General features: G+C 48.2%; 2 protein-coding genes across 16 annotated transcripts in view; one reads left to right on the top strand and one right to left on the bottom strand.

The window, feature by feature from the left end:
* TKT (transketolase) overlaps positions 1-17,209 on the top strand; it is a 643,634-nt gene that overhangs the window by 156,799 nt on the left and 469,626 nt on the right. The window lies entirely within an intron of this gene.
* Positions 1-17,209, bottom strand: part of CACNA1D (calcium voltage-gated channel subunit alpha1 D) — a 329,318-nt gene that overhangs the window by 95,916 nt on the left and 216,193 nt on the right. For all 15 annotated transcript variants that reach the window (XM_050781055.1, XM_050781057.1, XM_050781052.1 and 12 more), the window contains exon 9: positions 16,166-16,335. In XM_050781055.1, the coding sequence (XP_050637012.1) occupies positions 16,166-16,335 (170 nt within the window). The remainder of the gene's footprint in view (positions 1-16,165; positions 16,336-17,209) is intronic.

Genomic DNA, 17,209 nt, shown 5'->3' with positions numbered 1-17,209 from the left:
ACAAAGAGGGCACATAGCACCCCACCCACCTGGAACAGGGGTGAGGAACAGGCAGCCCCCGGCTCACTGCCATTAGCTGTGAAGAGAGCTACCTCAGGGGTCTGTGCAGGAGGTTCCAGAGTAAAGAATAATGAATTCTGCGGGGGGCAGAGGTAAAAGAGGAAGTCACCGAAGATAATCCACGTGTACTTCCTTTTTCCTGAGGCATGGCTTTGAACTGTAGTGACTGTTTTTACAGACCGTATGGTGTCAGCAGGAAAGCTTGGCCCGTGGGCTCGGCCCATGTGGCTCCCATTAGCAAGGATGCCTCAAGTTTCATCTGCAAATACTGGTAGTGGGTTGGAAGCCCTATGGCAAAGATTCTGAGGCCCAGCCCAGGCTCAGAGGGAAAGGAGCTGTATCAGGCAGCTCTGCGTAGGGGGCTGTGTTCTGCCCAGCTTGCTCATACTAGACTTCATAAAGGTAACAACAGGGATATAGGTGGAACCTGGCTCAAGGAACCCAGTGGTCTGAGAAGTAAGTTTTTTGAGGATACCAAAGAAGATCCCTGATCTGTTCCGCTTGTGAGTGCCCGAGGAACTGAGCCTGCCTGCACGGGAGCTTCCACAGCCATGCCCAGGAACACTGAGGCAAGGGTGTCAAAAGTTAAGACCAAGTGAGTAAAATTATAGACTCATGTTACATCGCTGGTACTCTCATAGAATAATTTTCTTCTCTCCTAAGTCAAAAGAAACCAATTACAAACCTTGATTTACTTTTTCATTATTTCATGCAAAAACAAACAAACAAAAAACTGGACAAAAACAAACAAAAAACCAAATCTAATCATGGAAAAACCAAAAAAAAAAAAACAAAAAACTCCATTAACACACACAGACACACAAGAAGCTATTCATGCAATTCTCCTCGACTATTCCCCACTCTGATTCAGCAGAAAGGCTAGGAGATTGTAAAATCCAACAAAGAAAATCACAGTGGGAGATCCTTTTGACATCTGACCATGTGTCAGTTCTGTGCAGCGTTTTCCTTGGTGGTTACTGCAGTGACTGAGGGGACCAGGAAGCAAGGGCAGTACGATGTGGGGAACCCACAGTCCTGGGTCTGTTTTCTGAGTCTCTTGGGCAATGGGCTGCCTCTCTCCAGCCTTCACTTTCCTGTCTCTAAAATGGTGGTGTGAACTTCACAATCTTGAGGATCATTTCCATCTTTAACAGTTTGCTGTCTCATAGTTCTAATATTAATCATGTTGGAACATTAGTCATTATTTTCAAAAGAGCAAACTTCTGAACAGACTAAGTCTTTGTGGCTTTTTAATCTCTGGAGTCGTGTCTCATGCTGGTATCAGTACAGTCGCAGCATTTCAATCCTAAAGCTTCATTTTAAAAACAACCTGATTGAAACAGATAAATTACATATTTTCTATGGAAACGGGGTCATCAGTTAGCATTTCTGGCTCCCTGCCAGCTATTAGTGTATGAAATATTCTAGTTGCTCCCTAGACTAATTGAGGGGAAAGACAAGAAGTAAAACCAAACTCCCCAAACAGCAACAAAGAGGGAAGATAGTCTCGCAGCACTGTGCCAGGGTTCCATTGAGGGCGAGGCAGGGTCCTCCTGCTCTCTGAGCTGACTGTCCTTCAGCTAGGTTGGGATGGTGGCTGACAGCAGGTGCAAAGGTTGGCCGGATCTAAGTATAGCCCCGCGTTTGTGACCTGACTTCTGTACACCTCCATTTCCTCATCTGTGAAAGGATAAGAATGAGATGAGGCATGCAGGGTGCTGGGTCCCCAGGGCTCGATGATCAGTGAGGCCCACATATGTTAACTCCATCATCTCACAAAAGCTCTCTTGGAGCTCCCCGGAAGCAAAGTGACCAATCTAGTGTCACTTTGCCCTGGCCACTTTCATCATCGCACAGACGAATCTAGTGTGAGCAATCTTCCATACCTCTGAATCAGCTTTGGCTATCACTCTTGGTTTGTATCTTCTTTTTTTTTTTTTAATTATACTTTAAGTTCTAGGGTATATGTGCACAACATGCAGGTTTGTTACATATGTATACATGTGCCATGTTGGTGTGCTGCACCCATTAACTTGTCATTTACATTAGGTATTTCTCCTAATGCTATCCCTCCCCCCTCCCCCGACCCGACAACAGGTCCCAGTGCGTGATGTTCCCCTCCCTGTGTCCAAGTGTTCTCATTGTTCAATTCCCACCTATGAGTGAGAACATGCAATGTTTGGTTTTCTGTCCTTGTGATAGTTTGCTGAGAATGATGGTTTCCAGCTGCATCCATGTCCCTGCAAAGGACATGAACTCATCCTTTTTATGGCTGCATAATATTCCATGGGGTATATGTGCCACATTTTCTTAATCCAGTCTGTCATTGATGGACATTTGGGTTGGTTCCAATTCTTTGCTATTGTGAATAGTGCCGCAATAAACATATATGTGCATGTGTCTTTATAGCAGCATGATTTATAATCCTTTGGGTATATACCCAGTAATGGCATGGCTGGGTCAAATGGTATTTCTAGTTCTAGGTCCTTGAGGAATCGCCACACTGTCTTCCACAATGGTTGAACTAGTTTACAGTCCCACCAACAGTGTAAAATTAGAAACTTAAATGTTAGACCTAAAACTATAAAAACCCTAGAAGAAAACCTAGGCAGTACCATTCAGGACATAGGCATGGGCAAGGACTTCATGTCTAAAACACCAAAAGCAATGGCAACAAAAGCCAGAATTGACAAATGGGATCTAATTAAACTAAAGAACTTCTGCACAGCAAAAGAAACTACCATCAGAGTGAACAGGCAACCTACAGAATGGGAGAAAATTTTTGCAAACTACTCATCTGACAAAGGGCTAATATCCAGAACCTACAAAGAACTCAAACAAATTTACAAGAAAAAAACAAACAACCCCATCAAAAAGTGGGCAAAGGTTTGTATCTTCTCTGTCTTTAGCTGAGTTACTGTCTAACTTTGCCTTGTGTAGGCATAGCAACTTCTCCTGTCATAGCTGTTTGACACCTAAAGAGCCACAGCACATAAGAAATAAATATATCCCAGAAAGATGTTGCCAGGGTTGAGGAGAAGAGGAGGCAGACGGAAAAGGAAGAGGACAGTGCCTACGCTAGAAATTGGAGACCTCATTTGGTCCTCGAAACAGACCTTGATCCAGCCCCTAAATCTGAGCGAGGAAATATGCTCTGACCAGAGCCCTGGCAGCCTATCTTCTCCAGCTACTTACTCCCTACCACAGGACAGAGAGCGTTCCCTTTTCCAAAAATATTTGAAAAGATCAGGCTCAGTGGGTATAACAAAGACCTTGTTTATTAAAAATAAAACATTTTACCCTTCACTTGCATTAGGCATTCATTTTTTTAATGTTAATAAATTGATACGACTTTCCCTTCTTTTAGTCCCAATAGGATCTCATCTATGTTTTTTAAAAATAAGGACAGAAGAATCATAGACTGTTAGAACCAGAAGGGGCTTCTGAGAGTATATGAACAAACTCTTGATTTCTCAAAGGAGAGAACTGGCCAAAATGCCCTGGGACACGCAGCTGAGACTGAGAAATGTCTCCTGACTTCTGCTCACCACTCTTTTCAAGTATGTACTGTGGTTTTGGTACATACTTAAATATACTGGTATATATTTTGGTGTTTGATACTTAAAATTCCACAAATCAAAAAGTTCCAAAAAGCCAAACGGGTCTATTATCTACCAGTGCTGGTTTACTATTCTGATGACCTTTATTAACCGCTCAAAATCTGGCATATAACCAGATCACTTACAGGGTATCAGCCCAGTGACTGAGGATAGTACAAAAATCAAGCTGTACTGGTGACGACTGGGCTTTTATAAAAATCCAAACAGAAAGAGTCATAAAAACTCATATAGGTGGCTGGGCGCGGTGGCTCACGCCTGTAATCCCAGCACTTTAGGAGGCCGAGGCGGGCGGATCACGAGGTCAGGAGATGGAGACCATCCTGGCTAACACAGTGAAACCCCGTCTCTACTAAAAACGCAAAAAATTAGCCGGGCATGGTGGCATGCGCCTGTAGTCCCAGCTACTTGGGAGGCTGAGGCAGGAGAATGGCATGAACCCGGGAGGCGGAGCTTGCAGTGAGCCGAGATTGCGCCACTGCACTCCAGCCTGGGCGACCAGCGACTGAGTGAGACTGCGTCTCAAAAAAAAAAAAAAAAAAAAAAAAAAAAAAACTCATGTAGGTAAAGCCATGGGCAAATTACTGGAACACATGGGCTTCTCCTAACTGGCTTCCATAGCATTGTGACTCCCCCATTTAGGTGATGGCCTTGTCCCCTTCAGCAGAGACTCAGTGTTAATTGCTGACAAGTGGCTAGGCCTTATTAGGGGTGCAGGCAGACCCCTCAGACCTCCCCACATTGCCGACAAGTGCCAGTCCCCTACCGTAGAAATAAGCACCAGGGGCCATCTGCACAGGAACAAGCTGTGAAGCCTCCTCCATGGCACATTCCAGGAAACTGGAATGTTAGAGCTTTGTTAGAGTTTATTTTTTATATAAATTTAAAAACTACTTTCAGTGAGTCTGGGAAAAACCAAGCCTTAGGAAAGCCTGTGACCTGTGAGAGGATGCTGGCACTACAATTTGCCTGCTGGAAATCTGGGGAAGCTCAAGGCCTAAATTTTGCAATCTATTCCAGGCATTGGGATCTCTGGGAAGAGCTCCAGGGCAGACCCTTAGGCTTAGAGTGTGGTGGACTGAGGTGGGGCCCTGGGTGCCATTGGGGGTGAGTGGATGGTGGCAGACAGCAGCCCTGCACGTCCCAGATTGTAATTAGAGTTTCCAAGGCCTTTGCAGCATGGGCAGCCGGGCCAGGCCCCTACTTGGAGCACTCTCTGTGGATGTGGGTCATGGCGCTTCTCTTTAAGATTTTGTACTGGGCCAGATGCCATCATGGGCAATACCACACACAGTAAACCAGAGAAATCGGCTGCTTCTCAGCCCAGCACAACTAGCACTTTCACCAAGGTGTAGACATTTATCCATCTACTCTCATGCTGAAGGACGACATTCATCTCAGCCAAATGTGTCAGGCTTGTGAATTCAGAGGCAAATCTCACACACACACACACACACACACAGCAAATGAGTTTATGTGTGGGTCTAAGCAGGCAGCCTCAAAATTATGTTCACCATTAACAGGTATAGCAAAATCTCAGATCAACCTTCAATGGTAGAGGCCGATGAGGTCAAAAATGATGGAAGAAATGTCAGGAGAGCCTGGTTCTTATCATCAGGTGACAAGGGGACAAGGGCCTCTTTTCCCCTACGCTTGGCTACCAGATCTGTAAGATGAGCTATAGGACAGTATCATCTCTAAGATCTATTTACCTCTGACCTGCTATAACTGCAGGAAGGCAGAAACGCCCACACGCTGGCTGGTTTTACTACCATCTACCAGGGGGTTTCCCTTGCATTCCCCCAGCTCTGCAAGGAGGGGAGGGCAGAAGAAGTGAGCCCCTGCCCACCACCCTCAGGAGGGGAGCCAGGGGTCCAGCCAGCGGCCTGCCCAGGAGAACTGAGTCCAAGTTCTCTGCATGCAGAATGTCCCAGAGAATGGGATACAGCACAGGAAGGAGTAACTCCCCAGAGGCCTCAGGGTGTCACAGGAAAGCCCCAGTCCTCCAGTCAAGGCACCCCAAAGGGAAGGCTTGCCACACATCCAACTGAGCCCAGAGCCCTCCGGTCTCCTTCTAGAACCTGTCCCATTAGCAGTATAATTCACAGATGTCTTTGGCCTCAGAGCCTCGTTCTTCTGTTCTCCACAGGACGGGCTTTCTTGCACACTCAGGAATTTCTTTTAGCATTTCCTTCCACCTCCAAGCAGCCTAAAGCTTCTCGTTCTTTTCAAAGGAAAGGGTAGGGGGTGAGGCTGGACAAAGGAAAGGGTAGGGGGTGAGCCACAACTGAGCAGTGGCTGAGTTGTGACTGCCTTCCTAGGGGACAGGGTACCTGACACCTAGATCTTGTGTTTTCATCTTATTTTCATGACAAATATGAGCAGTACCACGACGTACAGGCCTGCCAAATCCAGAAGCGGCCCACACACCCCCTAAAGGCACATGCACATGATAGTAGTGACACATTAGGCCACCACAGGGTAACAGCCTCTTGCTGCTGTAAAGAAGCCAGGCTTTTCTTGGAGAATGTGGGTCAAGGCCAGACCAAGGTTTCCATGTCTCAAGCAAGAATTATGCCCAGACAGTAACTATCTCCGTGTGTCCAGGGACAGGGACAGCCCAGCGCCCATATGACGGCTCCTGCCCCACCTGGTGCCAGCAGGGTCAGGTCCTTCCTGAATCCCCAGGTATTTCAGTCAATAAAAAGCCATTCCCACTCAAAATAAAGTTCCTTAAACGTGTCAGCCTGCTTCCTCTCCCTGCAGATCTCAGAAAGACAGTGGAGAAGCCACAAGAATCCTTAGAGAATCACAAGGCCCAAGCCTGCATTCAGGAAGGCAGAACCAAGGGGGGTGTTTTCTTTTCTGGGGACAGAAATCATTTATCTCCCTTTGGTAACCTCTCCAGAGCTATATCCCTACATCAGTCTTTAAAGACATTCTTCCTTATGTCCATGACACTATTTCCTGCTTAGTTGAAGGCCATTCTTCTTGCAGACACCTTCAGGCGCTGCATCAAGCCCAGCCTCCTGCTCATAACCCTTCTGTGAACACTACCACTAAAACAGGCAGCCCCGACTCTGCCCCCAACTCACTGTCCCACCTCAGGCAAGTTCCGCCTCCTCCTTCCCCTCCTCTGGGGGCCACAACGTGCTGAACGACAAGGGCTTATATCTGATAATCTCTTCATTCCTTTTCACTTTTAGGCCTTCTGATGAGACCTAGACTCTAATAGAACCCTCTTTACATATCCATGGGTTGTTCCTGTCTGCATCCCATAACCTCTGAGCTCAGCATTGCCACGGAGGCAGAGGCCACTTCAAAGAAAAGAGTACAGTGTGTCCCTCTGTTCCCTTAGCAGTTGGCTTCAATTCCCTGAGGTCTGAATCTTCTTAAACAGACTTTCACCAGGGGCAGGTGACCAGGGCCGATCCTGGGGGCAGAACTAGGTTGGCTGCACTGGTGTGCACAGGCAAAGCTTTGTGCTGCTGTTGAACCACTGCCATGACTTGGGAAGAGCAAGGCAGGGAGCCAGGTGCTCACCTAACCGCCTGCCCAGGGATGGGCCTGACAGCTACTCCAGGGATTCTCAGGAAGGGTATGTTTAGCATTATTTTAGGACATAACTGGAAATGTAACTTTCCCACAGGAGCCCATTCTCATTTTCAAAGGCAAGTGTCCCCAAATCTTTGTATCCCTGAAGTCTATTTTTAGTTTTTAAGAGACAGAGATCTTACTCTGTTACCCAGGCTGGAGTGTAATGGTGCAATATCACGGACTGCAGGCTCAAACTCCTGGGCTTACGCAATCCTCCTGCCTCAGCCTCCCAAGTAGCTGGGGACTATAGACATGCACCACCACAAATGATTTTTTTTTTCAAATTTTTGGTAGACACAGGGTCTCACTTTGTTGCCCAGGCTAGTCTCAAACTCCTGGCTTTAAGTGATAGTCCTGCCTCGGCTTCCCAAAGTGCTGGAATTACAGGTGTGAGCCACGGCACCCAGCTAATTTCATTCTTAAAGCTGCCACTATAACTTTGGCATAGTCCTGGGCAAAGTAGCCAGAGACTAAGAGACAGAGAAGCAATTTGAAACGTGTAGCCTGGAGAAAAAAAAAATCAATCAAATAACATTATTGGAATTTCTAAACAGTTTAAATTTAAAAACATCATTTGGGGAAAAGTATTTTAAAAGTCTGTCTTCCAGTCTAAGAATATTCATGCTGAATCAAATAAATTTTTTGAGTTGGTTCAGCTGCTTCTTTATAAGGTACGGTTCAAACAAAAAGAAAACTGCAATGCTATCTTGGAAAGGGCACCTTATTTTGGAAAAGTCCAAGAAGAAAGAAATCAAGCAATTAAAATATAGGCATCTTCTGAACACACCACACGGCACATGCATTTCACACAATGCCTATATGCAAGGAAAAGGTATCAGAGATGTTGCGGAAAGAGAAAGTTCAGTCTCAGTAATTTACCATGATCTTTAGCCCTGCGTTGGCGAAAGCAGCAAAACTTCTTTTTCTTCTTATCCTCTTTAAGCAAGTCGGCCACTGTGACCCCTTCAGGTTGAACACAGGCAATTTCAGTACGAAGCAGCAGAGGGCAGCAACAGCAGCCAAACCAGGGCCCCACACAGCCAGCCCCGCTAGCCAGGCGGCCTCACGCAATGGATGCCCGCCTGCTCCAGTCCTCCTCCTGGCTAGGAATCCAGCTCAGGATCCGAACAGTGGAGAGGAAGTGCCCATTCCACAGCCATTGACAAACATCTGTCTTTAAGAACCTGTTCTAAATCAACAACCAGCTAACCCATGCTAGATAAAGGTTTCCAGGGTTTGGCTTCCCATCTAAGAAGGGTGTTAAGGAAAGGGCACTTTAGGGAAGGGTTAGGAGCCCTGGGTACTGACTGGCTGTGTGATTCCAAACAGCACTACCATATGGGGCGGACAAGTGGGAGTTCAAAAGGTAGGCTCTGGATTCTGACAGGGCAGGTCTAATCCCAGCCCTGCCACTTCCATGTCGGATGGCCATGGACAGGTTACCTGATACTGTGAAGCCTCAGTTTCCTCCACACCTGTAAGATGTCAATAATAGTTGAACTTGTACCATGTAAGGTTGTTGTAAGAGGTGAACAGTAGAGACGGTAATAAAAACAACGTGCCTAGCTTTGGCAAGGCATGATCAATCACCACTACTGTCATCACTACGACTCTCCCATGACCACCAGGTCACAAGAGAAACGACCCTAGGATCTCTAACCCCCTGCAGCCCCGTGATTCCATGATCACTCTAAGCCAGCTAGTCTTCAGAGTGCAGACGCCGTACTCTAGGGAAGAGTTGTGTGGGGCAGTGTGAGACAGCGGCAGGAATGCTGGAGTAAGCAAGGGTGTGGGGAGCACAGACACCTGCACATACTATTGGTGGGCAGAATACTCACATTCCTAAAATGTGCATCCTGGCCGGGCGCGGTGGCTCAAGCCTGTAATCCCAGCACTTTGGGAGGCCGAGATGGGCGGATCACGAGGTCAGGAGATAGAGACCATCCTGGCTAACCCAGTGAAACCCCGTCTCTACTAAAAATACAAAAAACTAGCCGGGAGAGGTGGCGGGCGCCTGTAGTCCCAGCTACTCTGGAGACTGAGGCAGGAGAATGGCGTAAACTCGGGAGGCGGAGCTTGCAGTGAGCTGAGATCCGGCCACTGCACTCCAGCCCGGGCAACAGAGCAAGACTCTGTCTCAAAATAAAAATAAAAATAAAAATAAAAATAAATAAAATGTGCATCCTTTCTGACACAGCAGACCCTTTTCTTGTATCCTCTCCCACGTGAACATGAGCATGCAGACACAGGGGCATGTGTTTGCAGGGGTTAATGATGGTTAGCGTGCAGACTGTGGCAGAGCTTGGGTTCAAATCTCAGCTTTGCTACGTAAGTCACATGGCCTTGGGAAGCTACTGAACTGCTTTGTGCTTTAGTTTCCCCACCTGTCAAGTTCCTGTCTCACAGAGTTGTGTGAAGAAGAATGAACATATTCACCCACAGCCCTTGGAACAGTGTCTCACACACAGAAAGCATCTGACGAATGCTAGTTATTATTACTCTCTATTCTTTCACTCAAGAAGGAAGTAACGGCATGCTTACGTGTGGGACAAGCGCTATGCTGGGTGCAGCCACACAACAGAGGGCAGAAACAGACCCTATTCCTGCTGCTCCCACGGAGCTGATGGTCTCGTGGTGGAGAGACCTCTATAAAGTAGAGGGCCACGTGCTGTAGAGTGTAGAGTCCACTGTAGCAGTTTTTACAATGGCAATTTATTGAAAAGAGCCAATGTTTTGCTTTAAAAACATGGGAAATATCTGTGGTACATGGTTCAGTGAAAAATACCTGTGTTGGGCATCTTAGGGTGGAAGCTCTATCCTCGCTGTCTGTGTCATGTATTACGCGCAGTGAGGTGTGGAAGTAGAGGCCCCAGACTTCTTAGTCTGCCTCTCTTTAAGGAGAAGGAAGAGAGAATTTTTTTCTTACTTTATATACTTTGAAATTACATGAATTCTTTATGTAGGCAAATATTACTTCCATAACTAAAATGTATCAAAAACAGATAAAACAACTCTGATTTGAGACTGCAAACCTGGCTGGAGTACCCACTCCTTGTCTCCGCAGTGGGGCAACAGTCCCTGAGTCCAGCTCCCATCAGCTCTTAGGAGGCTGAAGCTGATGGCAGACATGCAGGCACCTTCAGAAATTACCATGCTTCTATCACCCCTGTGGAGAGTCCACCTGGCCAGACAACTACCTCCAGTGCCACCGCAACGGAGAGAGTGTCCAGCCACCGACCCTAGGGCCAGCCCCTGAGTCAGCCCTCCCACTTCCCAGTGAAAGCACTTCCAGCTGCCTCTCCAGTGAGGGCTCTTGACCTGGACGCATATTTACCGTATGCCACTCTAACTGCTGCTGTTTGCCTTACAGCTTTTAATTGAGTATTTTCCATTTTGAACTTGTGCCTTGAGGTAGTTCAATGGTGACGAAAGCAGTTTTATAAATCACAATTTCAAAACACAGTCTTTCAAAACAGGACCAGCAAATTGCTATGTCTCATGCTTGCAAACAGCTATGCCAACCTGGTTTTCTGTCCACCCCCAAAGCAAATATTGCAGTAAGAGGCAACTAGGTAGCACATGCAAAAGGGAGGCAGCTAAGGCAACCTGCTCCAGCAAGCCCCAGGGTGGCAGAGTCCCCGGGCAGGAGGGCAGGCAGGCAGGCAGGGGCAGTGCCCATAGCCTCCAGGACCACTGAAGAAGCAGAAGACAGAGAGGCTGTCCTTGTGGTCAGAGATGAAGTTTCAGGTATGCCCCTCCCTTTCTTTGGGCATCAAATATCTTTACTTAGAGGAATTATTAATCATTAATAGTTCCTACAATAAAACTGCTCTGCTTTTCTGGCCACAATTTTAGAATGAGCTCCCTTTAAAATGATTTCATTTTTAATGCTTTTTTTTAAGACTAATCACTGACAATAAGAAGAGTTTAAAATAGAATTTTAGGCTTCCAGATTTTAATGGTCCTAGCAAAACTCCATTGTTAACTCAGAAGCAGCTGCATATGTCTAAAAAAAATCACTTTGAGATTTGGCAGGGTTTCTTAAGAAACTTGAGGCTCAGCAAAAAGTTAAATAAATTATCCTTGAAAATTTACCAAATGCTCAGGAACTCACTTCAAAGGGAATTTTGTCCATTCAGTTAATTGTGTAACACCAGCTTTCCAATAGCACATTTATGAAATTGACATCTTAAATAATCTATGAATGCACAAAGCTGGAGCTACCTGTCACCAGTCACCAGACAGCTCAGTCAGAGGCCTGATTGCCTCTCCTCTTCTTTCAAGTGAATGCCTGGAACAGCGTGATATTCGGCCCCTGATAGCATCCTGGACCCAGGAGTTCTGAACCTGAGCTTCACATTAGAATCCCCAGGGAACTTGAATGAAAAAGAACCACCCCTGGCTCCCACCCCAAAATGAATCAAGAGTCTTAAAGGGTGGAGTATGGCATCAAGAAGTGTCCAAGCTCCCCAGGTGATCATAACGTACAGCCAGTGTTGGGCATCGCAGATGCAGGCAGTGACATTTAGCAGATCAGAGAGAAAAGATAATGTGAGCGCATCTCCAAGTACTTGATTTGACATCTGTTCTCTGACAGCAAACACCGCCAAACTAGAAATGGACTTCAAGAGCCAGAAAGCTGTGCTGCCCTATCTCGAAAGTGACCTAGTTAACAGATGTGTTTTCCATCAATACTTCAGAACCTGATAGTTTCTGAACAGAAAAGTACAGGACAATGGTCCTAAGGGGGAGGCCCCACCCTGAGGCTGGTTACAGGTCTAGCAGAACCTTCAAAAATATTCTGTTTAGGAAAGTCAAATACTGCATGTTCTCACTGATAAGCAGAAGCTAAATAATGTGTAAACACGGACATAGGGTGTAGATGGAATAATAGGCGTTGGAGACACAGAAGGGTGGGAGGGTGGAAGAGGGCTGAGGGATGAGAAATTACTTACTGGGTACAATGTACACTATTTAAGTGATGGTTACACCAAAAGCCCAGACTTCACCGCTATGTAATATATCCATGTCACAGAACGGTATTTGTACCCCCTAAATTTATACCCCCAAAATTCTGTTGAGGTCAAGTTTTACTGGTGTCTGGTGAAAACAGCAACAGCACATACTACAACTATGACATCTCCTACCAGTCACAGAACATTCAATTGTCACAACAGCCCCATGGGGAGATATATCTTTATCCCCTTCTTGCAGACAAGGAAAGTGGGGCCCAGAGAGGTTGAGTAATTTGCCTAACACTAAAGTCCAAATTCCAAGTCACAAAACTCCATTACAGCCACATCCGGAGAAGGGGCATGAAGACGCCCTCCAGCCCAAGCCTTTGCCTCCCGTGAGCTCACAGACATCTGCTGTTATAAGTGACTTCCTACACCCACCTCTGCTCATCTAGGCTGAGCCTCAGCTATCAGGAAGTGTTTCTTCTCACACTGTCACTTCAATCCTCAAGGTCTTGGAGGAAACTGCTCAACTCACATCCGGGACCCAGCTGAAAAGGGCTATCAGTTGAATTAGCATCCTCAGTCATTATGGACAAAGTCAGGAGCCCAGGCCCTGCACCATCCTCCTCCCAAGAGGTAACAGAGGAGCAGGGTTGGAGTGGAAGGCATGTGGGGTGATCTCACACCCCCAGGGAGGATGCAAACACCATAACACTGGCAACACCCACACTTCTACTGCCTGCTAATCAGATGCACAGAGATAGCCCCAGACCTGGCATGTGCATGTGGTGAATCCAGGGCTCTTTATTTGGTGAGGAGGACCATGTGGGCCTCACTGAAACCCTCTCCTCGCGTGGTTTTCTGCCTGTGACAGGAAGAAAATGGCTGGCAGCCACAGGAGGCCCCAGGGAAACCTCAACAGTGCTGTCTTCTCCAGAGGGTCTGAGCCGCTGAGGTCTGTGATCAGAGAGGTTCTCTCCTCAGAGGAGGAGACCTGGGGCTCTCAAGTCAGTTAAATCCCATTATGGCCTCCACAGCCTAAGATTTCTGTCTTTATTTAAAACCCCCATCATCAAGGCTCTGGAAATCTGATGCCTTGGGAAGCACTGTGAGCCTCACTCCACAGGAAACCCCAGCACCTGGCAAAATGAGCTCCATAAAGAACAAGGGTGCATCACAGAAACATTTGCTATTCCGGATCAAACGTTAAGCTAGTTAATCATTTTGAGTCACACATCATGGTGCATAGCAGAAATAATACTGCTGATGCTCCAAAGACACAGTGAAGCTTTCTGGGCTTGGGAGCCCCAGTGAGAGTGAATTCTGAAGATCTACAAGGCTTTTAAGCGGGTTTTGTTTCTTTCCTAGATTATTTTACTGAGCAATGCATTTAACGGCCCCTGAATATTTGTCACTTTGCACACCTTGTTTGCGCCACTTCCCCAGCTTCAAAAAGCCCCCATCCCCACCCTCTGCCGCCTAGGGCTGCTCCTCCCATGGAGCCCTCCTCACCTCACCCCGGCCCGTCCACTCCCACCAGCCAGAATCACTGCGCCCTCCCGGGCTCACACAGCACAGTGCTGGGCCTTAACAATGGGATCACCTTCTCACGCTAAGCCACCCCTTCTCCATCTTCCCCTCCTGGCAAGTTCTCTGAAAGGCAGAGTCATTGATTTCTGTCATTGCAAGGTTCTTTACAGTGGCAGGTCATAGGAAATGCTGGGCTGAGATAAAATGGCTAACCCTCAAGATATCACCTTAAATCCAACGAAAACCCTTAATCCTCAGATCATAGGCCCAATAAACAACTCTACCATGACTGATGTTAGCAACACTGGAACACGAATCCTTGTCTATTTCTAGAGGAGGAGAAATAAACAGAGGAAAGGCCACTGGCCTGTAAGAAGGCCTCACTCAGCTCCCTGGGGTACACAGCTAAACTAGCAAGGAAAGATACTCTGCGAGAAAAAAGGGGCCATACCTCCTCTCGTTTACAAATACCATGTTGGGTTGAGGAGAGGTGAGGCAGGTCAGCATCCGAGTTACAGTTCGCAGGTGAAGGGGAAAGAGCTGTGCAGGCATCTCCGAGCTGCACCTACGTGGCCTGTTGCCAGCAATACTGCAGGTACAGAAGCTCCACGGAGGCCATGGGGTTCAGGACAGCTCCACTGCCAAGGGGAGAGCTGTGCAGAGGACAGGCAGGCACTCTTACATCTAATCACTTCACAGGCACATCGCTGAGTCTGAGACTCAAATGAATGTCTATTTATAAACTCTGAACTTGCGTTCAGCAAACAGTGAGCTCTAGAAACCCTCCCTCAGTCTTCTGATCCTCAGGTGCTGAAGCCCTGGCCCCTTCCTGAGCCTGGCAAGATGCAGGGAGGGAGGGAAGAGAGGCCTGACCCTGCCCACTCCCAGTCAGCGCACAGGTTCGCACCAGCCGGGGCATCTGAGATCACGGAATACGCTCCCTCCCCATGAAGGCACAGAACCCAGGCTTGAAGAAAGGTAAGGGCCCTCTCAGACAAGAAGCCCCTCCATCAGAGGTCTCTCAGCCCCTACTTCCACACTCCACAACCTCCAGAAGAGGCACAATTGTACCTCACCCACCCTTCCTATGGCAGCTCACCCCGACCTTCATACCCTCTGCGCTCCGGCCGAAGGGACCACTGCTCCCCCCTGAAATCCGGCCTTTGCCCACCTCCATGCCTCCCTCACGCTAGTCCCCTGGGTCAGGGAGCTTCTTCTCACACTGAACGGTCACACCTGCGATCCATCCATCCTTCAGGGCCCAGGCCAAATACGTCCCCCAGCCCTGTCCTCGATCCCTCCTCGGCTCCCGCAGCACACGCCTGCCCTCTACGTGCGCCCTGCAGCTCCGCTCCCCAGGGCTGCATTTAGTGTGAGCAGCCCTGTCTCTCCCTAGGAGGCAGCGCTCCACATCCTCTCCAGCTCCGGGTTTCCCCTGTACCCAGCAACAGGCCTTGCTGACAGCAAAACATGCAAGGCACCCTGCTCAAGCAGGGACTTGCTCGGCCGTCTTCTACAATGTAGGGCCAGCCTCGGGTCCCCAGGCCTCTCACTGGACATGTGCCTTTGAAGTATGTTCTCGGTCCTTCCTATCCAACTCTTCCAGATCTGTGGCAAGTCACAGACATCTCAGTCAAATGCATTGCTGGATTCCAGTTTCCACTCTGACCCAAGGCACAGAGGTCCCCAGAAAGAATAAGAGCACATCTGTGGGAAAAGTATGCAGTGAAAGAGACACTGTGGTTGACAATGGCAATTAATTTCAGTGACTGACTGAGTTCTCAGGCCTTGCCTCCTGCAGAAAGTGCTCTAGGGTGCTTAGTGTCACAGTGTGGGGTGTCGGTGGTTGGGCTGCAAAGCAGCTGTCACTGACTCACATGCCCCTTAACACCTGCCTAGAACGGTGAGTTGGTTTCCTCCTAGTCCCTGATGGGCTAAGCATATGGCTTCATATGAATAGCACATGTAGGAGCCATGTCAGGTGGCCTAAGAATAGGAGTCAAGAGGAACCCTGCACTTCAAATTCTTGTCCAATAACACTGTTCACTTTGAGGTGAGGGAAACCACAGCTTCCTCTCCTGTGGTACAAGAATACACGTCTCATCACCCCTGTGCCCACTCAGAAATGCGCTTACTGAATTTCCCAGGCCAACGGTGGGTCCGTCGGATCCTCCTTGGCCCACCTTACCAAATACAACTCTAACCCCCAAACCTCAGGCAGAAATCCAGAGTCAGCGCCAATGCGCCTGCTCTCTCCATGATGTGTGCAGGCAGAAGGGACCAGATGGCTGGGAGGAGGCCGTCCCACTCGCAGCCTGGGTCAAAGTCAAGGAAGGCCTGCTGCCAGGCGTCTGAACCGCACACTGGGTCTGTCTAGCCAGGGGCAGGAAAGGCGCTACATACTATTTCGTTTGCCTTCCTCTCCTCCTTCTTCCTCGTTCTCGGGATCGATGTCCTCAGCTTGGGTGATCCAATCCAAGTAGCCCTTTAGATCCTCCTCCAGCTGCTGCTTCTCCCGGAGCTTCTGGAAATCTCCCCGTGCTTTTGCCTTCTCTCTTTCCTTTGAGAATTCTCTGAAGGAGGCAAAGAGGACAAGCACATATCAGGACATCCTTGGGGACCTGCATCCTGAGCCACTGCCCTGCTGCACAACAGTCTTGTGGCAGGACACACAGCACTGAGTACAGTCACATGAGCACAGCTATGGAGCCACACACTTGGACAGGACAGAAGACAGTGTCTTCTCAAGCAAGACCGTGGGGGTCAGCGTCGCAGAGCCCACACCAACACACATGCATCATTTCTTAGAAAATGAACTCCCCTCAGATGACAGCGATCCCAAGGGGCCTGGGCCCAAAACACCATGTGCTGTCATAGTGGGCCTCTGACACCCCCCAACGAGGGGCCTGAACTCAGAGATGCCCCACCTTCCCCAGAGCCTCCTCAAAGAGGAGGGAGCCAAGTAGGCCAAGCTGTGGTCAAAGAGTACCACGTTTAGGGCTTCTTCAATGCTTTTGGACAAACTTTGCATTAATATTGTGTGCTACCCCTTTTGTCCAAACCAAGAGCTCTGAGCGGGCAGCAGTCCTTGCTGGTGCCCACACTAGGCTCCTCTACCCATCACCTGCAGGTTTGGGCCAGAGCAGTGGATGGAGTCAGGGCAGTCCCCCACCCCCGCCCCACAACCCAGTTCTCCCTTCCCAGATGGGAACTTGAGCACTGATGAAGCATTACTGTTTTTCTTCACCCTTGCTACTTGTCATAGTCTTCCCCAAAAGTCTTCCCTGCAGGAGGGGAAGAGGCATATGATTTGCTGCCCATTTATAGGAACACCTGCCCTGGAAAGGCTCTGGCAGACAGGTAAATGTTCCCAAATGTGGGGTGTTGACGCTACTTCCCACCATGTGTGCAAGCCTCTATCTATGCATATATACAAAACCCCACACT

Source organism: Macaca thibetana, chromosome 2, assembly GCF_024542745.1.
Source record: "Macaca thibetana thibetana isolate TM-01 chromosome 2, ASM2454274v1, whole genome shotgun sequence".
Taxonomy (NCBI): Eukaryota; Metazoa; Chordata; class Mammalia; order Primates; family Cercopithecidae; genus Macaca; species Macaca thibetana.
The sequence above is the reverse complement of the archived record's forward strand: the minus strand, read 5'-3'. Positions and strand labels throughout refer to the sequence as shown.